Source organism: Lissotriton vulgaris, chromosome 6 (genome assembly GCF_964263255.1).
Source record: "Lissotriton vulgaris chromosome 6, aLisVul1.2, whole genome shotgun sequence".
Classification (NCBI taxonomy): domain Eukaryota; kingdom Metazoa; phylum Chordata; class Amphibia; order Caudata; family Salamandridae; genus Lissotriton; species Lissotriton vulgaris.
In genome coordinates, this window is record NC_141694.1 from 1468534657 (window position 1) to 1468557280 (window position 22624).

At 46.4% G+C, this 22624-nt stretch overlaps 1 protein-coding gene across 1 annotated transcript in view; it reads right to left on the minus strand.

The window, feature by feature from the left end:
- The window catches only part of ACTR2 (actin related protein 2), a 277715-nt gene that overhangs the window by 14734 nt on the left and 240357 nt on the right, over window positions 1-22624 (minus strand). The window contains exon 8 of the mRNA XM_086927591.1: window positions 14689-14821. Coding sequence (XP_086783717.1) covers window positions 14689-14821 — 133 coding nt within the window. The remainder of the gene's footprint in view (window positions 1-14688; window positions 14822-22624) is intronic.

The following is a 22624-nucleotide window of genomic DNA, read 5'->3' on the forward strand; positions in this document are numbered from 1 at the left end:
AGGGAAGAATAGGGAGAGTAAGGGGAGACGCACAAAATAATTTAAAAATACATTAACGCTGTTGCTGTGCTTAAAAGTTAAAGTGGCGGCCATCAGTATGAAAATAATTAGAAACGAAGGGAAGAATAGGGAGACGCACAAAATAATTTAAAAATACATTAAAGCTGTTGCTGTGCTTAAAGTTAAAGCAGCGGCCATCAGTATGAAAATAATTAGATAGTAGGGGAGAGTAAGGGGAGACGCACGGGGAGCAGCAGCCTTTGATGTGCCGGCCGGCCGTGGGCAGTGAATAATTAGGGGAGGAGATATGCCAGAGCTCACGCTGGGGACAGCTTGTGGGAGGGAGGCTGGTGGCTTTGATGCTGTGCACGAGCTTTTTCGCGGGCACAGCATCAAATCGCCCCTTTGGGTAAGCTCTGGATAGGCCATAATATGTCTCGACATCTGCAATGCTTGCGCATTGACAGAGGTCGAGCCCTAAAAAGGGGGCCAAAACGCACCCCTGGAGTACGCCACGACCTATCCCAAACGCTCTAGTGCATTCTCCATCCTTCCCATAACGGACAGATGCTGTGGCACCTGAATATAGTTCCCTTAGAAAACAAATGAGTTTCTTCCACCCGCAGACTTTCTAATATTGCCCAAAGTTTGCAGTGAGAAACGCAAATCGAAAGCTGACGTTAAGTCAACAAATGTAAAATATATGCGTTCCCCTTTGCCCTGGTATATTTTTGGTGCAAAATAAATAAGTTTAGGCCCTGCTCTATTGTTCCTACCCCCTTCTGAAAACCATTTTCTTTCGCCCAGCTTTGAAGTCTCCCTAAAATGACTCTCCCAAGGATTTTTATTGCAGAATCTAGTAGGGAAATGGGTCGGTAGCATGCACAATTTTGCCTATCTCCCTTCTTGAATATTGGCACAATTACGGAAGTGAACCATGAGGCATTTAGACCCCTCTCAAAGGTAGCATCAAAAACTTGTACTAAAATGGGCCCCCAAAGGTCAATATTGTATTTAAACAAATCCGCTGGGATGCGATCAGGGCCTGCAGCTTTTCCATCCCAGGTTGTTTTAAGGCTCGCCATTACTTCTTTCAGGGTTACATCCAGTTTCATGTCCTTAACCCTTTCTTCCCCAGGTGTATGAGGTAGCAATTGATGTGCCCCTGGTATGGAACTATACAACTGAGAAATATTGTTTACCCATTCTTCCTCGGTGATCACTATTTCTATGCGTGCTTTTGTATCATCATAAAGGAAAGGGGCATTCACCGCTTTCCAGAAGGCGGATGGGTCTCTAGAAAGCGAGGCCTCACAGAGGGACTCCCAGGCGTCCCTTTTTATTGCAGCTTTCCGGTTTTTCAGTGCCTCATAAGTTTTCCTTAACCCTCTAACCAATAGTAGGTCGCAGGGCTTCCCGTGTACAGCATTCTTGAGATCCGAGAGTGCCTTTGTGCATGTTGAATCAAACCATCTCCTATTTGCTTTCCCACGATTCTTTAATTCAACCCACAAGCTATCCTTAATAGAGGATGCAATGATGTTAACATTTTTAATTATACACTGACTGTCTGCGTGCCCATCCAGACAGATCAGAAAACTTTCTAAGCATTTAGTCACCAATTTATGTAAAAATGTATCCAGGGCCAGTTTGCTGCATTTCAGTGAGTAGCCGTTTTGTCTTCCAAGTATCACATCTGGAGCCAGTTGCCTGATTGACTGCTCCCTATCTAAATCCCGAAATGGGTTTTCAATCTCCATAGTCAAAGGTCGGTGATCGCTCAACACAATATCAAGGGTCTTACATATTTTAATCTGGCGTCCATACCTAATAGGAAATAAAATAAAATCAATTGTGGTGGACGCACCCCTACCAATAAAAGTCGGGACGAAGGGAGATTCTATTTGGCTAATTTCATTCGCATACCCCAGGTCACAGGAGACCAGTATTTTATTTAGCAGATCCCCACATGTGGCGTGCTCAAAATGTGTAAGGGGAGTATCCTGGTCCAACGTAAGACCACAAGTACCTTGTCGGCCCCACTTACAGAGCGCACAATTAAAATCCCCCCCCCACCCCCCCCCCCCCAAGATAACAGATACTTCTAATATGTTTGTGTCCATTTCATGTTTTAAATCAACCCCCAACATTTTTATTATCGGAACAATGTCAGTAGTTGGGATGTTATTGTAAAAATTAATAACAACAACACAAGCAGCCTTATTATTGCCTATCTTCACCAGCTGATAGTAGCTATTGTGTGATAGTAGTTGTACTTTCTCATATTTAAGCTGGTTGGACAGGTATATAGACAGACCTCCCTTAGCCCTGCCATGTGACCCCCCCACTGCTGGTGTAAACAGGGTTTTATATCCACAAATATGTAAGGGCTCTGTTACCCATGTCTCCTGTAGTCCTAAAATGTCATACCTATTTACAATATTTTCCAATGTAATATTATTTATTTTGGATTTTAAGCCTGCCACATTCCAAAAAATGAGGCGACATATTTCCTTTTTATTAATGGTACTATTCGGATTCACGGACACATTACCTGCAACAGGAAAACCAGCCCTCGCCGTATCACCTACTGCGGCTGTACCTCTAGATGTTCCACAGTCTCCGGCCTTAGCTGTTACGGTTTCAGAGATATAGTTATTTAGTTGCTCCTCTTGTGAGGTGCCTCTCTCTGGGGAGACATGTTCTTCATGGTTTGAGTCAGCCATCCCCTCACACGGCAAAAGTACTTCCATATGCACCCTGTCTATGACACTTTCTTGTAAAATGGGTTTTATATTAAAGTTGGGGATATCACTGGTAAGTCAGTCGACCGCCTCTAGGCTTGAAAATAGCTCAAACCGGTTAAATGTTGGAATATTATAACCATTTAAACCCGGACCTACTGTTCTGCCAAAATGAGTGTTTCCTGCTTGCCATTTCAAAGGTCATGTGTGGTGGTCTGGAATAGAAGTGGCCCAGGTCCCATGTGGATATACCTCCATCTCCCGTTTGAGGATGCCAACTTTGGAGATAAGGAATCACGCATTTGTCCCTAAAGTTAACTATAACCAAATCCCCTACTGCATCCTTTGTCATATGCCCTAACCACCCCACAGTCTGACGTGTAGAAATTCCCCGTTGATATTAGGTGGAAGTGGTCTATTTTTACCTAAGCCAAAAGACTACTTTGTTTTTTAGTTCTTGGTACCCTTCAACTCTCCCTTTTGCAAGTTCAGGCACCCCTGACAGGACACACACATAAGGTGCCGCCTCTGGTGGTAAATCAATACGAGAGTGAGGTCTTTTTGGTCCACCCAGGCTAGTGCCTTGCCTATCTGGGCTTGTCTGTTTATTAATCTGCCCTTCTTTAAATGTGTCCAAATGTAATAAGGTAGTACTAGAGGTTAATGATGGATCCTGCACATTAGGTAGTAGTGCTGTTGGCGGGGCCGGTTCACTTGGAATAACATTTTTTACCGCCTCGTCTGTTTAACCCAGCTTAGTTTGAATAGAATTCTGGGTTTGCGGGTTATCTGCCAGTTTCTTAATAAGTACAGCGTTTGATTTTATTACCTCCTCTATGGTCCCCACCTTCTCCCCAATTCTCTTAACTCTTTCGAGTAAGGGTAAAATCAAGGATTTCACTAATAGTTCGATTTGACCCAATAGTTCTGGGGGTGGGGTTTGTACGGGCCTTTGTGGTACTAAATAATCCTTCATATTTCTGGGGGCACGAGTATTTGCCTTAGGGGGACTTATATGCATCTTTGCTGTTTTCGCTGATCTCCCCCTATGCTTATTATTATTATTATTATTACATTTCTTATAAAAGCGCCAGAATCGACCCCCGAAGGGGTATCTCAGCGCTTGCCTTGGGAACCCGTCCTGGTTTTTCCCTGTGAGATAGCCCCTACAGGGCATCCCCAAGGTGAAAGCCAGGCATCCCGCCGCGGGGGAGGGGGGGCGTTGTGGAGATTAAGCAAGCTTAATGCCCAGAGTTGCAGAGTGTGAACCCATGATTAGGTCAGGCACCGAAGCGAGAATTATCGAGTCCGTGGACATTTGAGCTCAACACCCTGCCGAGTCGGGAATCGAACCCTGGTCCCGGGTCTGACCTCTGCTTCCGGGTCTGCCTGCTCTAACCAGTGAGCCACACTACCCCCCAACACTTCCTTTTAGAGGATGGACCCTGGCCAGGTGCTATAAGTTGCAGATTATTTTTAGCTATTAGGATCGGTTATGAGCCTGAAAGACTCTCCTCTGATATGATTTGCATACAGGGCTTAATACTCAGATTTTCCACACTAGATTCACTGCTTGCGGCCCTATTAGAACCGCAGTCCAACTCTGCCTGGGTGCCAGTAATGTTACTTGGGTCATTTACAGTCCCAGATACTGATGGTGTCATGGCTAGATCAGTCAATTTGGTTAATCCCAGGGAAGAGCGTTTATTACATATCGTTTCTAGTGATAAACGACGCTCAGTCTGCACGATTTCACGTTCTATGGCTGTGGTTGCCTGCATTATGAAGTGGTCTACAGTCCCCTTGAGTGTTCCCCCTGATGGAATAATCGCTTTTGGGACCCCTTTTGCGGCCATCTTATATACAATATAAATACGTTTAGCAAGTTGACAATAGGTACAGACATACACCAAAAAATTAAATATCCATTTATCTGTGTCTATGAAGTATGACCATGTATATAGTGACCTTACTTCCAAATTTCTTTAGTCCAGGGCTTAGAGGGGTGGCCCAGCCCAGCCTTGGCCAGCCCCAGACGGCCCGCCCTTTGCCCGGACTTAGCCCGGCGCCGCCAGCGCGCGTCCCGCGACGCGGAAGGAGCACCGGTCTTTTGTGTGACTTCTGGGCGCAAAAGTGGGCGGAGGAGGGCGGAGTGACCAGGCAGAGGATTCTGGAGGCTGTGGTCCCCCGCTCGGCGGCCGCGTGGTGTTCCTGTTGTGGCGGCGGGGGGGACCAGGAGCCAACGGTAAGTGCATGCGCTGATAGCGCTATGGCCAAAAGAGCTCCCAACACGATGTATCTGCTGCCCAAGGTAGGATTCCAACAAAGAAAGTCACCCGCTCCCCAGATGGAGCACCGGTCTTTTGTGCGCCTTCCGGGCGCGGAAGTGGGCGGAGTGACCAGGCAGAGGATTCTGGGGGCTGTGGTCCCCCGGCTTGGCGGCCGCGTGGTGTTCCTGTCGCGGCGGCGGGGGGACCAGGAGCCAACGGTGAGTGCAAGCGCTGATAGCGCTATGGCCAAAAGAGCTCCAAACACGATGTATCTGCTGCCCAAGGTAAATGTAAATGTTGTATACTTGTAAAGCGCACAGCTGCCCACACCGCAGGCGTCCCGGCTCTGTATACCGCTGGGGAACCCGTCCTGGTTTTCCCTGTGAGATGGTCCCTTCTGGGCACCCCCAAGGTGAGACCAGGCATCCCCGGCGTTGAAGGGGCCGTTGTGAAGATTAAGCAAGCTATTGCCCAGAGTTGCAGAGTGGGACCCAAGGTTAGACTAGGTGCTGAGGAGAGAATTATCAGGCCCGCAGACATTTTGACCCAAGACCCTGCCGCGATGGGAATCGAACCCTGGTCCCGGGCCGATCTCAGCTTCCTGGACTGCTGCCTCTAACCATTGAGCCACACTTTTCCAGGATTCCAACAAAGAAAGTCGCCCGCTCCCCAGATGGAGCACCGGTCTTTTGTGCGCCTTTCGGGCACGGAAGTGGGCGGAGGAGGGCAGAGTGACCAGGCAGAGGATTCTGGGGGCTGTGGTCCCCCCGCTCGGCGGCCGCGTGGTGTTCCTGTTGCGGCGGCGGGGGGGACCAGGAGCCAACGGTGAGTGCAAGCGCTGATAGCGCTATGGCCAAAAGAGCTCCCAACACGACGTATCTGCTGCCCAAGGTAGGATTCCAACAAAGAAAGTCGGCCAGAAAGGACTCATATTAGTGTGTGTCCCCATAACTTAACTAAAAATACTTGTCAAAGGAAACTCAGGTCTGTAGCCCACCATCCCACCCACAATTTAAGTCCTTCAAACTGTTCATAGACAACCCGAGCCTACTGCCTCTGTACGCAATGGCCCTTAAAAATTTGGTGGAAAAATGTTCTGCTCAAACACCCTGAGCTGTCCGTGAAAGAGATTGGAGATACTTGTACCACTGCTCTCTGGCCCCGGACGCGATTGTCATTTCAGTCATTACGCTGCAGCATTTAATCCTGATGCAGGGTGTTTTATTGATCATTCTCAGGTTCACGTTCTAAGTAGTCGATGGCACATCGATAAGATGCGGGGCGTCAGACTCCGTTTCCAGGTCTTGCCCCTTGGAAACATGGAGTGTCCTCTTTCCTGGGTCCCCCTCCTGCTCCTTTTAGCTTTCCCTATCTGGTCTCCCTCCGAGATAGTCGGCTGCCTTCCAGTTCGCTCGTCATGGGGTCCCATCTCCCCCTCTGCGATGGTCACTGGCCTATTCTCCGGATCTGCCGCCTTGCCTTTGGCCGGGCCACCACCATACTGTGGGAACGCAAACCAGTCTCCTGATCCCCTTGACCCGTCAGCCTAGGGCACTCCTCAATCCATGTCCAAGCATCTTCTGGCATTTGGAAGAAGAATAACTCCCCTTGGAACATGATCTTAAGTTTAGACGGAAATAAGAGCATACATTGCAGTTGAAGGCCTCTCAATTGGGCTTCCACTGAGTCAAAGGTGTGTCAGTCCCACTGGACATCAAGAATATAGTCTAGGAAAAGAAAATTTTTAGAGTTCTCAAGGCAAACCTCCCCTATTCGGAACACTTCAATAAGGATCATGTCTTGATTTTGGAAGTTCAAGAATCGCGCTATCACTGGTCACTGTGTGGACAAAGAGTGTGGGGGGGGATTCACAGTGGAGGCCTGCCCCCCAGTGCTCAATGCCCCTTTCAGTGATAAAGCAGGAGGAGAACTTGTTTTGGAGGAGGGATAGTCTCAGACCGTTGTTGAGAAAATGCACAATGTTGGGGCCCTCGACCCCCCTGTCAGGAACCCCACAAACTGTCATCCTCCAGCCACCACACCACACATCCTTGGTGGTGGCCGGGGCTTCCGCCACCTCCCTGCTGAGCCCTTGGATTCTATCTTCCAGCTCTGAGATTCTTGTTTCAGTTGCGGTGACCTTTTCAGCCATGTTGCGGAGGTCCTGGCGCAGAAGGGAAACCCACTCTCCCCTCCAGGGACTCTTAAGAGGATTGAATCACCTGGAGAAGGGCGGCATTGTCCGGCAAGTTTGCTGAACTTTCTCTGTTTGGGGGGTGACCGCTTTTGTGTAGCGGTCCATTTTCTCCAGGAGAAGGGGCCTGGGCTATTTGTCTCTGGCCATCTTCTCAGCGCAATACAGCGGTGGGCTCTATTTGTATGTGAATGTCCAAATCACTGTCACTGAGGTATTGTGGGTATCTTCAGGCACTTCCCACTTCTGCACAAAGTGATGATAAGTTCGAGGGTAGACTGCCAGGGAGAAAGGAGGGAGGCTTCATTGCACTGAGGCTTGTTGGACCAGTAGGCCGCACGCCAGTTCCGGTGTAAGTCTGCTGTCCCCTGTGGCGCTGCCGCAGCCAACTTTCAGCCTGGGTAGGGTCTCACCCATCTCCAGAGCTACAGCCGTCAGGGCACCGAAGGCTCACTTGTTTCCCCCACCAGTCAATAGGGTTCCCGCCCTGCAGTACACATGCCCCAGCTGCCTGGGTGCTCCAAATCATTTTGAAGGGTAAAGCATATTGACAACTAGTGTACCAATCCAAATGGGTGGCATGCTTGTCCCAAGATTGCATATCACTTTAGGAGACCGGGGCACACTGTTACATTATATGCTTGTTTGCACAAAAACAGTAGGCTTAAGGTGTAATTGGCTCTGCCCTTTAACAAGTTTGGAATAAAGTTTTATCACGATGCCCTATCGTTGTGCTATAGGACAGATTATATTGATATAGTCTTCACTGTTGCCTCCTATCTATGGTCTGCCACGTACATCTTGAGAAAAGAAGCAACTGAGGTGCATTACCAGCCAGCGGGGCAGGCACTACGTTTCATCTATACAACTAATTATGAAGTGTTTTTACGTATTATTAATACAATGCATCGTTGCCGGGTGGCCTTACTGTTTTAATTGTATTTTTAACATTAAGGTACTAGATTTCTACTCTTTTTAGGTCGAACCACGCGTTGCAGCGCAAGTGCTGCTCGCTTTGTATATAGTACAGTGTGGAAGCTCTGCCCATCTTTTTGATTGGCTTAGGTCCTAAATGCTGCCTTGAGATTGGTTTTAGGCTATTTAGTCCCCCCTTATGACGAGCAGGTCGTCATTTGTATGCTTCCATGGCTAAAGGCCCCTTTTCTTTTGACACAATTTTCTTCCTGTGTTGCCCCCCTCCCGCAGTCCTGGAACTTTTGCGACCCCCCCTCCTGTTTGTGCCTTTTTGCCAGCCTGCCCGCAGTCCTGTTTCCAATGCAATAGGTCTAAGTAAATGCGAGTCTTATTGCATAGCAAAAGCTTGTTTTTTTTTCTACATGCTGTTTAGAGTTTTACCTTCTAAGGCTTGCTTGTAAGGTTATGCCTGTTATGCCTATATTTTTTATGTCCCCTGGACATCAAAAAAGCCCCACAGTGACCAGCAGTCATCCCCGCGACAATCGCGGGGCCGGCGGAGGCCCGCTCCAAAGAGGCCCTCCCACGTCGGTCCCGTCTTCTCCACTACTCGGAGGTCCCGGTGAGGCGCGTCCCGCCATTTTGACTGCACCGAGCTGCCGTCTTCCCGGGCAGAGTCCCGACCCCGGCGATCTACGCAGCAGCACCATAATCTGAGGGGGCACCTGATCGCAGTGACCAAGACCTGGAAGCCCGCCACCGCTCATTGTTTCATCACCATCCTCCTGGGGGACTCGGCAAACTCGGCCCGCCTGACCCCAAGATGGCATCCGTGGAGCGCCGCGAGTGAGGAGGCAGACACAGCAGCCCCCCTGGAAGCGCTCACAACACCATGGACATCAGGTGAGTCGAGCCCCCCCATACATCTCCTGCAGCGGCGCTTCCCTGGCTGAGGGGTCTGGCGAGGCCTCATTGTTGAACTGAATACCCCCTCCTAGGACTGCCACAGGAATTGCCCAAGCTTAGAAACAAAGGACTCGCTTACGCCAGCTTTTTCACCCATCGGAGATTAACAGAGTCTCACTGCCCGCATTCTCTAACAAGACAATACAGCCCCCAGGCAGGAGTTACGTGCCTCTATCTGTTCAAACCTTATGCAACCTTCCCCCCTCTCTGCTCTGACTCTTTCCAGCTTCTGTCCTCTGCCCTCCCATTCCATTGCCCTTTGTCCCAACCCTGTTTTTCTGTGAACCTTAGACAGACTCCCTTTCGTCTCTATGGTTGTCTCCTCCCTTATCCACACTCCCTCTCCTCCCCTACCCCCCACTACTTTCCCTCGCCTTTCACTCCTCCCCTAATTGTATTGCTGATTGTTTGATTTAATGTTTCTTGTTGATCTTCTTCTAGTATATTGTTGAACCACATTGTTGCACTTCCTGTTGTCTCTTTCGTCTTCGACCGCATCCTCACTCTATTTATGTCTCTCCCTCCCTCCTCTCTTAATGTTTTGAGACTGAACTATTTTGTCTGATGCCCGATGGAGCTACTTGGTTTAGCTATAGGGGAGATGGGCCTTGGATTCCCTCTTTGTCGCCACCTACCCAGTCGGTCTTTAGGCAGACTTCTTTTAGTCTCTCCTTATTTGTCTCTTCCCTAGCCCCTATCCTCTCTCCCCTGAATCTCTCCCCTTGCCTGCTACTCTGCCTATTCCCTGTCCGTTGTGCCCTTTTGACTAAGCACTCCTTCTCCCCTTGTTGGGGAAAGATCCAATATTTATACTCTGGAGTCTCAGCGAACCCGCTGAGTGAGTCCACTGTGCAAAGGGAGCCACTCACACTTGAGGTATGGTATGGCACCCCTTGCCAAAGGACTCCCTCTCCCCTTGTTGGGGAAGGATACAGTTTATAGGCCTTGGAGTCTCAGAGACCTCTCAGAGAGTCCACTGCATAAAGGGAACCTCTCGCAATTGAGATAGGGAAGGGATACCACTTCCCTTGGGATCACAGCTTACTGGACTTTGGACGTTGCCTTGACTCGTCTACCGGTTTGTGTCCCTGTCACCCTTCCCCTCTTCTCCCTAGGCTATGTCTCTTACCCTCCCCTCCTCTTTCCCACCTTCTTTATCTGTCCACTTCCCCAACTCCAACCCCCCACTGAATCTCTCACCTTGCCTTCTTTTTCCCTTACGTATTTTGTGCTTATTGTTTTTCTCGACCTTACAAGTAACTATGTTGCCATGCTCTTAGAACTGTTTAACCTTTGTAACGATGTAACCTGTAACTTTGATCTGATTCTCATGTAAAGCGCTCTGATACCTCTGGGTCTAGCCAGCGCTATATAAAACTTTTAAAATAAATAAATAAATACATATTATGGCTTCAAGCTGACGCGTGTAATAAAGTAGTAGAAGGGTGCCACAGCTAGCAATCTTATTTTCCAGCCTGCTGACAACGGCAGTGTGCTGCATCTAGCATCCAATGCCAGGGCAGCAAAGTGCCACATTGCCATGACTGTGCCCACACGGCCCCTCTTCATTTCAACTCAATGAAACAGAAAGGTGATTTGAGGAACACCGGCTATCCCCATATGTAGGAAGGTCTGCTCTAGTATAAGATGTCAAAAGAAGCCTTGTGAGGGAGGAGAGGGAGGGGGCAGCATGGTTCTACTCAAGTGTATGTATCATTTATCATTAAGTGATCATCATTTTCACTTTTGGGTGCAAAAATGTTCTCAAACAATCATTCGTCACTGTGAGATTCTTCTTACCACATAGATATTATGACAGATTTTCTGTCACAGGTCTGACGGGTGAAAATAATCACAAGACTTAAATAATAAAATGAATTAGCTTGACTTCTAACTCCAACCCCAACACATCCTCTTGACTCTGAATGTTTAATGATACTCTTCTTTAGCTATGGAGCTCACGGAATGAAAACAATGCTTTTTGTTTTTAGGTTTTGCCTACAGACGACTTTAGCGGTCTAGTGATCGCTACGACTCACATGATACATATGAAAGGGCTTTTGGACAGTACTTCAACCATTGGCTACGGTGGTTCAGCTGGCCGTATAGACTGGCTAACCGGGTTTTCCCTCAGCGATTGTATCTGTCCATAGTATTTTGCAGGTGTACATCTGAAAAGTAGCACCTCCCCCATTCTTGCACGCACACATGCTGGCTGAGCTGTGCATCCCCTGCTGCTTTCAGGTACTTCCTCGTCTGTCGTGGTTAGTTGCCCCAACCCGGTCACACTCCCCCGCACTCCCCCCTCCCACCTCCAAAGACTTGACGCTTTCAAAGAGCTACCAGGCCTATCGCTTCTCTTTTACAGGTTCCAGTGCACTTTATTTTTACTTTGCCTTTCGCTAATGGTGGCAGCCATATTGGAGCTGTAAAGTTTTTAAAAAAATGCCAAAATGGGATGAAGGGCACAGGACAGAAATCTTGGAATATTCTTTCTTACCATTCCAAAATTACATATGTGCATGCATGCTTATGTACGTGTAGAAATGCACTCTTTGCCATTTTGACTTTTTAGCTTTTGCACTAGTATATTAGTGCCAATGCAAATAAGCACTGTCAAAGCCAGTAGGTCCACATTTACCTTTAAAATATCAGACCTATTGGCTTTGCTTATAATTGTTATTCAGACCCTTTCATTGGTTGATCTTTATCTCATGTAAAACATATCCTCTAAAAGATGCACAATAATTTAAAGTAAACCTGGAAGTGATGTAAGGCTTGTGCAGTATATAGGAGACTCCATGTTCTTATTGCTTGCCCTTTCAGTTGAAAATGAAATCTTTTACCTTGACATCCTACAGAGCAGATGTAAAAACTTGGCAGGAGCTAAAAGGTCACACTAAAACAAATCTGACTGTGCCTGTCAACCCGCAGCCAACCCGCAGTGTTGGTCAGTAGAATTTGCTTCACACACCTTGAATGTAGAGTACCACAATATTCCTCCTGATTACGCGCATTGTCTAATGTCTATGCGCATCCTAAGACAACTCCTCAAGGAGTATTAAGAAAACTTTTAAATACATACTGATAACGCCCAATTTATTTCTCAGCCAAAAACATGCCAATTAACGACACTAACTGCACTAAATTTATGGATGACATGTTTGGTTGGCAGGAAAGACTGCTTCCTCTGCTGGAATAAAGCAAACACCGAATTCCTTGTATTTGGTGGAACAGAGTCTAACTCAGTTCCTTTCGAATGGCCCTGCTCCCTTGGTATGCCACCAAGATCCAAGGTGAATGTAGGAAAAGCAGGAATCCTATTCGATTCTGAAATTGCCAAGATTCTTCACGTCAACTCTGTGGCAAAGGGCATCTCTCGCAACTCTTTGTCCTCGACTCCTCCAGGAAGTGGTCCTGCTCCTCCGAATAAATCAGTGAACAGAGTACACGAAAACTTCCCAGGACTCCCAAAGCACTTAAGGATTACCTCTGAGTTGACTCGCAGTTCAAACTCAAAGTCCACCGTACCAAACACAAGGCGTGCTTGGAAAAGGACAAGGTTAGTTACAGAAACACAGATCTGTCTGAGGGTCACTGTTTTCAATCGCATGAATTGTTTTTATTTCTGTGGGCCAATGAAGCATCTCCAATAAATATATTTGGTCAGGTCCGCATGAATAATATTGTCATTTAAATTGAGCGCAAAGCCATCAACTTAACTGGTTTAACAGGACGCAGGCTGAGGCTTTTGTCTGTAGGGCACACGCTGGCCTGTCTAAAACGAACTTTAGAAGACTGGAGCACGCCACAGTAAAGGACGACCCATCAGAACTCAGACCAGGCGTAGAAAAAACGCCAAAGCATTGCTATGAAATGCCGATCTGTCATCAAACGACACAAACGTGTTTTCGTCACACCACACATTGTAATAGTAGCCTTTGTAAATGTGATTCAGTCAAACTACACCAAGAAATAGCTTATCGTTTTTGTACACGTTTCATTAGACCACACCAGACAAAATCATAAAGGCAAACGCAGATAAGAAGGGGGCAAAAATAGTCAGGGCATATCTAAGTCAGACGCCGAATACACAAAACCACCTCGATTATTTGGGAATCAGAATCTCTCACAATCTGAAGTGGCAGCCCCATATTGATAAAATGCTTTTGAACCATAAAAGGGTGACCGGTGTTCTGGGGCGGGAACATCACATGTCCATCTCTAAGCCTATCGCCCCGGTCCTAGATATATATGCTGCAAAGGCTGTGGGCAGCGCCCTTTATGGTGCCGAGCTGTGGGGCTTCGAATGTATTAGTGCACTCACTACCTCTGCTAAAACAAGTTCTTTAGAGAGCTAGCATCCCTCCCGATGGGTACCCCTATCAAACCACTATTGAGCGATTTGGGCCGCCGCCCTATTCGGGATCTAGCTAGGCTTCGGCCTCTTTTATATTGGGCCAGGTTATGGCGGACACCCGAGCTCTCCAAATATCTTGATGGTTTGCTAGAGGTCATGAACCTTAATTGTTCCCATAAAGTTAGTTGGATCCATAACGTTAAGAAGCTTCTGAGTGACGTTGGCTTGCCAATTGGTTGGGAGCGTGGAGCTTCCGTACCCAAGCTTGAACTTAAGCGAGTCTACTGGAACTGGGTGGATGAGCAAGATCTAAGGGACCCTAACCAGGGTAGGCTGACCGAGGAGTTTAAACAGCATAAAATTGAGCCTCGTTGGGAGCCCTACCTGGACTTTATTGTAAAACCAAGGGATAGATCCCTGTTCATCCAGTTCAGGTTGGGAAACTTACCTTTGCATGATTACACCTGTAAATGGAAGCCCCCGTACCAAACCCCATCTGAGTGCCCTACCTGTAATGGCGTTACCAAAACTATTGCCCATGTTTTTTTTGTGTGCCCGGCATATGTAAAGCCTAGGCAGAGATGGCTAAAACCCACATGTCTATTGCTCGGCACCAGGAGTCATTCAGTAGCCTTGAGAATTCTTAAAACTGACACCAGCACACGTCTAGTCTGTGGGGTTGCTAAATTCCTGAGTTGGGCCTGGGTAATAAGAGCAAAATCTTTGTGATGTATCACTTTTTAACTAAACATTCTTAATTTTTACTTTTACAAAGCTTTCACTGTTTAATATGCCTCTTAATCTATTTATTGTAGTATGGACGTTTTTTATTGTTATTAACTCTGTAAATTGTAGTGACCTATGAATTATGGTTCCTTGATTTTATCTTGTGTATGTGCTTTTATGATATCACATGTTTATCGAAATAAAGCTTTTGAATTGAACAAAACCACCTGGTCCAGTCAGGCCGGTCTGTCACACGTTGGGAAAATAAAGCTGGAATGGACATGTCTGAAATAACCGCTTGACCACTAGCAGTGAGCATCACTCTTACATCTGGCACCACAACACTTTGTTCCAGTTCACTTACGTCTGCACACAATGTATTGGTTAACAGGCTGGGCACATATCGCCCCCTGGCGGTACTGTGAACAGCTGCATGCAAGCTCGTTTGCATTTCATAACAAGAAATGGGACTGAAACCTTTCCCTGGGATCTTTTTTCAGAAGCCTTACTTACCGTAAGTTTCTCCACATCTCCTTTCAGGACCCGCTCCAGGTAAAGCTGCTTTAGTTCCCGCTCCAGTCGGGAAGGCAGCCCGGGGTACATTGTTGAGCCACCAGAGAGCACAATGTGCTTGTAGAACTCGGACCTACGGAGGACAATAGATTCCATTAATTGTCAATCTTACATCTGCACACTATTTAAAGCTGCACACAAAACGTGGATCGAATACTTAAAATTGTAAATTCTGGACACTGGCTATCTGAATAATTTCATTGCTTAAAACTTCGAATGGCAATATTCAGAGTTCACCCATGACCCCGGGTCCATGGCTCTTGTTTTCCATAAACCTCTAGCGGCTTATCCCCCTCCAGGTGCAGTACGAAAAGGCAGTCCAAAAGGTATAGGTTCTCAAATATCCTTTTCAAACAACATATATTTACCTAGTCATATCAACACACAATTTAAAATAAGAGGAGGCAACTAAAAGTCGTGCCACTAAAAAAGGATAGTGCCTGCTGCTTGGGGTTGAGAACAAAAATAAAACCATATAAAACAGAGTATTCTGCTAATAAGAGGGTCACTTTAGAACTGGCAAGAACTTCAACAACTACATTGTGAATGCCCCCATCTAAGGTAGCCGGAAGTGCCCCGACCACCATGGCAGCTGCCGCCCGGCAGCATTAGAATTACTGAGGTGGAGCTAAACTGGAAGATGGCGGCAACCCTGATCGCACCCCTGCTGCTGAACGAGAACCTTACCATACAATTAGTGTTACAGGTATGTGCCCTCTACAGGAATCCTTTCTCCTGATCAAGAGTAAGGGATCTGTAGTGGGTAAACTGCGGTCACTGGCCCACCATCAATCACTGACAAACTAGCAGAAGGATGCAGAAAGGAATCAATTTGTGCCACGGGTTAAAAAATATCCAGTGAAAACTCCACACTAACTGTAAAGTGATCTGGACCCATATAAGAGAATCCCAAGTAAGCAGCTGTGTGGAGAAAAACATCACTTCTTCACCACAGAGCAGCTGTGGGGCTCTTTATGTAGGCCCGAGGCCACCGTGTGAGTCCCATGGTGGTTTTATAACAGATATAATTAAACTAGAGGCACCTGTTGTTTTTGCCCTATGCAGTCTGAACCCGATTTAAGAAAATACTACTTTTCTGTCCCAGCAATCAACCAACATACATTTTTAATCTCAAAAGTCATAGGGTAGTATTACCGAGCATGCTTTTGGTTTGGATTGTTCTATCACAACTATGGTATATACTCAATTCAATTCAATCCACTTTATTCGGCTACCCAAAGCCATAAAAGTACACCACAGTGAACAATACATAAAACTGCTTAAAAACATTTATATATTGGAATTCTTTATAATATACCGCGTACAAACAACAAAATAATACCAATAAAACAGGACTTATAATTCATTAATCATGCAATAAAAAGAATTATATCTATGTATAAAATCAATCAGCAATGGTACATACTCATAATAGATTCTGTTTTTCTTTCGTCACGCCTGTAACAACCAGATTTGATGCAGGTGATTTTGTGATTTAACATGGTTCAAAACTACACGGATTCGTAGGGATTGTACAGAATGGTAACCCTGGACATGACCAACATAAGTACATGACATGCACAATGAAAGACTGGATTGGGGGAGGTCACAAGCAGTATCACAAAACAACGAAAGCTGAGCCCAGAGAGAACCTCAAGGTAGCACTCTTCAATCAATCAGGATTTTTATAGTGCTGCTAATCACCTGAGAAAGGTATCCAGGCGCTAGAGGTTCTGCTCGCCTTGACGGCGCTGAAGAGTCCTTTGGTGTGGTTGGAGCTGGAGCTGAGGCACTTTTTTGTAATTTTCAGGAGTTGATGGTAGTGTTTGAGTGTTTTCTTGAGGGCGGCACGATCAGCTGGCTCCTTGCTGGTCCGCCAAACCTTTTCTAGTCGCTTGCAGGTGCATTTAGTGGTTCTCAGTTCCGCGGCATACCAACTAGTATGTTTGGTAGGTCTCCCGAGTTTGGTAGGTTTGATGAGGCGATTTTGTCGGCGCAGTCCATGATCCAAGTGTTGATGTTTTTGACTGCCTCTTTGAGGTTGGTAGTGGTGTTGGGATGAGAGGTGTTGAGGAAGTCAGTCCATTGGCTTACGGATATTTTGATCCAGTCCATTCTGTGGTGCTGGGGGTTTGGTGACGGTGGTAGGGGCTGCTGTGATGGTGAAGTTAACAATTGAGTGGTCCGCCCATATGAGCTCAGTGACATGGCTGTGCCCGATTCTACTGCTGGTTTATTTATTTATTTATTTATATTCTTGTATAGCGCAGGACTCGACCCCCGTAGGGGTATCTCCGCGCTTGTGCTTCTACCAGAAAGGCCCTATCAAAAATGTTTACGCTGTGGAGTGAAAATTGCAAAAAACACAGTTGATGGACAGAATGTAGAACAATGTCATACATTCACCCCAGTACAAGGATCTGGGCCTAAATCCATCGTTTTTTTGCACTCCACACCACCCTGGGTTAGACACTGGCTACATTCAGCCTGGATAGCTTGACTCCAGTGGTGTGGAGAGCCTGGGACTCACGTCTGAGTATACCCAGCACACTCGGGGTGAAAATTGCAAAAAACACAGTTGATGGACAGAATGTAGAACAATGTCATACATTCACCCCAGTACAAGGATCTGGGCCTAAATCCATCGTTTCAGATGCTCCATCCATCACCACCCCCTTTTGTACCGCTTTTGGCCGCCATAAGTGTGGCAGGGTATACTCAGACGTGAGTCCCTTGCTCACTTTGCCACTGGATTCCAGCAAGCCGGGCTGAAGACGGCTGGAATGCCAGAAACCGGTCCTCGGAAGCTTGTTTCCGGTCCAGGGAAGACATGGCTTGGCAGTTCGGGCTGTACTGTTCCCATGAGGCACAGGGTCAGACTGATTTGCATAGAGCCATGTCTGAACTGGGGTGGCAGAGTGGGCTAAAGAACGGTGATGGATTAATCCCAGATCTTTTGACTGGGTGTGAGTGTTTGATTGATTCAGATGCTCCATCCATCACCACCCCCTTTTGTACCGCTTTTGGCCGCCATAAGTGTGGCAGGGTATACTCAGACGTGAGTCCCTTGCTCACTTTGCCACTGGATTCCAGCAAGCCGGGCTGAAGACGGCTGGAATGCCAGAAACCGGTCCTCGGAAGCTTGTTTCCGGTCCAGGGAAGACATGGCTTGGCAGTTCTGGCTGTACTGTTCCCATGAGGCACAGGGTCAGACTGATTTGCATATAGCCATGTCTGAACTGGGGTGGCAGAGTGGGCTAAAGAACGGTGATGGATTAATCCCAGATCTTTTGACTGGGTGTGAGTGTTTGATTGATTCAGATGCTCCATCCATCACCACCCCCTTTTGTACCGCTTTTGGCCGCCATAAGTGTGGCAGGGTATACTCAGACGTGAGTCCCTTGCTCACTTTGCCACTGGATTCCAGCAAGCCGGGCTGAAGACGGCTGGAATGCCAGAAACCGGTCCTCGGAAGCTTGTTTCCGGTCCAGGGAAGACATGGCTTGGCAGTTCGAGCTGTACTGTTCCCATGAGGCACAGGGTCAGACTGATTTGCATATAGCCATGTCTGAACTGGGGTGGCAGAGTGGGCTAAAGAACGGTGATGGATTAATCCCAGATCTTTTGACTGGGTGTGAGTGTTTGATTGATTCAGATGCTCCATCCATCACCACCCCCTTTTGTACTACGCTGTGGAGTGGCTGATCTTTTAGGATGTAGAAAATAGATGGGTTTTTAGAGACTTCCTAAAAGACTGAAAGTTAGTAGTTTGTTTCAGAGTGGGAGGGAGTGAGTTCCAAAGAATGGGGTCTTTATAAAAGAGGGCTCGATCTCCTTGTCTAGCTCTCCTGACTCTAGGAACCTGGAGTAGCTGCTGACTACTGGAACGCAAAGAGCGTCCTGGGCGGTAGAGGTTGAATTTTTCGATCAGATATTTGTGGCCAGTACCAAACAAACACCTATGTATGGTGCAGCAGATTTTAAATTTGACACGTTGCCTAATCGGCAGCCAGTGAAGTTTGGCCAAAAGGGGACGTGATGGGGTCCTAGGCTGGGCATTGAGAACAAGTCTAGCCGCAGTATTCTGCGACACTTGTAATCTATTTAGTTGTTCCTCATTGGCCGAGATGTACAGGCCATTACAGTAGTCAAGTCTACTGATCACTAGGGTCTGAACAAGTGTCTTCCTGTAGTTGTCAGGCAGGAATGGAAAAACTCGGCGTAAGAGTCAGATGACACGGAAACAGGATCCAGCAACTTGACTTGTGTGTTCTTTCAACAGTAGTGCCTGATCTAACCGTACTCCGAGGTTTTTTACAGACTGTTTCAGGTTAGGTGTAGGTCCAAGATCCGAGGGCCACCATTCTGGAGACCACAGGAGTGTGGCCTCTCCGAACAGCATGACCTCTGTCTTGCCTACATTGCACTGGAGACAATTTGAGGCCATCCAGTCCGACACTGTCCTCATGCCGTCCGCAAAAGATTTTTGTAATGTGGGGGTGAGGGTCTGAAAAGGGAACAGGAGTTGGGTGTCGTCAGCGTATGAAATCGGGGTGAACCCGTATGCTCTTACAATGTCTGCAAAGGGGGCCACGTACACATTGAATAGTGTCGGGCTTAGGCATGAGCCCTGTGGCACTCCCTTGGTGAGCTCCCTTGAGATGGAATAGTGGGAGCCCAGTCTGACACCTTGCAGGCGACCTCAGAGAAAACTCTCCAACCAGGACAGAGCCATGCCTCCTATACCCACCTCTCTCAAATGCCCGAGAAGTATCTCATGTGACACCATGTCGAAGGCAGCGGATAGGTCTAACAGCACCAGAATCATGGAACCCCCTCCATCCAGTGACATCCTGATGTTATCGGTCACTGAAAGGAGGGCAGATTCGGTGCTGTGATACGGTCTAAATCTGGATTGAGAGTGGTCTAGACCTTCCACTGTCTCGATGTAGTTCGATAGATGGGTGTTCACATGCCTCTCGGTCATTTTGCTGAGGTATGGCAGGAGAGAGATGGGTCGGAGGTTTGAAAGATCAGTCCATGAAAGTGCTGCGTTCTTACGAATGGGGTTCACCACCGCCTTCTTCCACTCCATAGGCACCTGTCCTTCCTTTAAAGAAAGGTTTATGACTGATTGAATTTGAGGCCCAAGCAGAGCGCTCAGGGAGGCAACCATTTTTGCAGGCAGAAAATCATCAGGGGAATCCGATTTTATGTGGCTAATGAGGAGAGGTAGGTCTAAATCACTAACTGCCGGGAAAGTAATAAGTGAATTGTCTCCACATGTGGGCGAAAAGGGGGGAGTTAGGATGTTGTTCCCTTGACTGGGGGCCTTCATTATTTTATCATACATCAGGTTGATCTTATTTTCGAAAAACAAAGAAATGTCATCGCATAAGGACTGGGAAAAATCATCTGGGCTTTCGCAGGCCACTGGTTTAGTGAAAGCCTGTAATATTTTATATAGTTCCTTAGAGGAGTGGACTGGTTGTGAAAGTGGGGTAAAATGTGTGTCAAGCATTGGGAGTGGGGTCGGTGACTATTTGGATGAGTCAGAGGTTGTTCATGCTTTCAAAGAGGTTGGCTGTGTTGGCATTGTCGAGGTTAAAGTTGAGGTCTCCAAGGAAGATTATTTTTCATTGTGGATGGCCAGTGGGGCGATTAAGTCGGATGGCTTTGCAGAAGCGGGGGTGTGGTTCTAGAGGTCTGTAGGCGAGGGTGCCTCTAATAGTTGTTTTGACATCTGTTTACAGCTTTAAATTGAGGTGTTCCATGTTTGGAGTGGCGTCATCAGTGGCAGCACTGCAGTGGATGGAATCTTTGTAGATTATAGCTATTTCACCTCCGTGTCTACTGACGCATTCCCGGTGAGTTATCTTATAGCCATTTTGGGCATGGCTGTGGCAATGGCGGGCATAGATGTCTGGTTTAGCCAGGTCTCGGTGAGGAAGACAATGTTGGAGGTGATGGTGTCCCAGATCTCAGTGGCATGTATGCAGAGGGATTGGGTGTTGAGCAGGAAGCTTGACTTGACTTTGCCTATATCACAGTTGAAAAGTAGGATCACCATGCTGGGCTTTTGGGCGCCCTGTTGGGGGACTGGGTTTGCTTAATGGATCTATACCTATAGACTAAGATATATCTCCAGTAATATACTGCAAGTATACAACTCAACATATCTGAAGTATGTGTCTGAACATCCGACCATTTAGGCATCGAGGCAAAAGTTACTTTCACTGTTGGTTTCATAACCTAAAATTACTTTTGTACCGCTTTTTCTGCAGTTGCAATATTAAGGTATAAAGTCTATGTGCACCTACGATCAGTTGTTTATAACTTGTGCAAAAATTACTCATTCCGAATACAATTTCACAAAGAAGACCTCTGTGCCAGTCGGCTGAAGTTTGGCCCCCTGTGGGTTAGATGCTACAATTAATGACAAGTTTGAAATATGTGAAGAATATTTCTAATTAATCTTGGTTAAATATCTGCACTGGACTGGATGGATTCATGGAATATCTGATCCGCCGAAGCATAAAATAGCTGAACTATATTTCAGTTAGTAGACAAAACATTTGGAGAAATGCTGAAGTGTTTGAGAAAAGTGCAGATTGTTAAAAATATGAATTAAATCGCTTACACATATGTTTTAGATCTTCTGTTGTGTTGCCTCTAGATCGACTTGAAATGCTAGCACACCTTTCTTTCCCAATACAAGCCTCAGGGTTTGCTAAGCCTTTTAACTAAGGAAAGGTGAAATTGCAGGTTGATAAAAGTAATCCTTTATAATTTCTATTTCTTTGACAGTTTGTTGAATTGTCGGAAAAGAGCGTCAAGTCACAAAAACCAGGACAATAAAGCGTAGGAAATAGATGATGGAAATGTCTGCACATGGGCCTTCTTAGGCAATCTATCTACCATTTCCTTCTCAATGCCACACCTGTTCAGCGTGTGCAAAAAACAGGTTAATGTAAAAAATAAAGGAATAAACCTGATTTTCACATCCTTCTTTTTACACAAGAGAAAGATTCGCTCCATTGAAAAAATAAAATTGGGAGTAAAATTCTGCAATTTTCCAGTTCCACGGTTTTCCATTTTCTGAATAAATGGGGAACTTTGTTAAAGCCTAATCCAGGAGTGTGGCGATAAAGCCACCAAAAAGAGGACATGGAGTCATTTCTCAGTTACAAATCATATAGCACTTTGCAATTAACCAAGAAACTTTATTGAAGAAAACCCCTTTAAAAACAATTGGCAAGTCTAGTTTGCTATTTTGAAAGTAACATCTAGTTAGCGAAAGGTCTTGTATGTATACAATGAAAGATAGCACAAACCAAAGCATATCCTCAATTTAAATTAAAGGAATAAAAGGAGGATTTAAAATAAGCAAGAATCCTAAAAGCATGCACTCAATTTATTTTAAAGCACCATAATAAAGACATAGCATTCAAGGAAATTCTAAAATAATGTAAATGTAAACAGACTGGGAAATGCCAGAAACCGGTCCCCGGAAGCTTGTCTCCTTCCCAGTATAAGAATTGGCTTGGTAGTTTGGTTTGCCCTGTTCCCATCATGCACTGGTACAGGAACAGACTAATTTGCATATAGCCAGGTTCTGAGCTGGGATGGTGCATTGAGCTAAAAAACGGTGATGGATCAAGCCCTGATCTTTTGACTGGGTAGGAGTATTCTGCATCATTCAGAAACTCTGTCCATCACCTTTTCCAAAATTAACAGACTGGGACAACCCACCTAAAATACCTCAACGTAAATGGGTGGTAAAAAGCAGAAGGCATTCATTGCAATTCTACCTGTGTGACAGAGGAGGGTAAGGACTGTAGGACTATGACGTTAGGTAAACAGTAATTCTTTACCT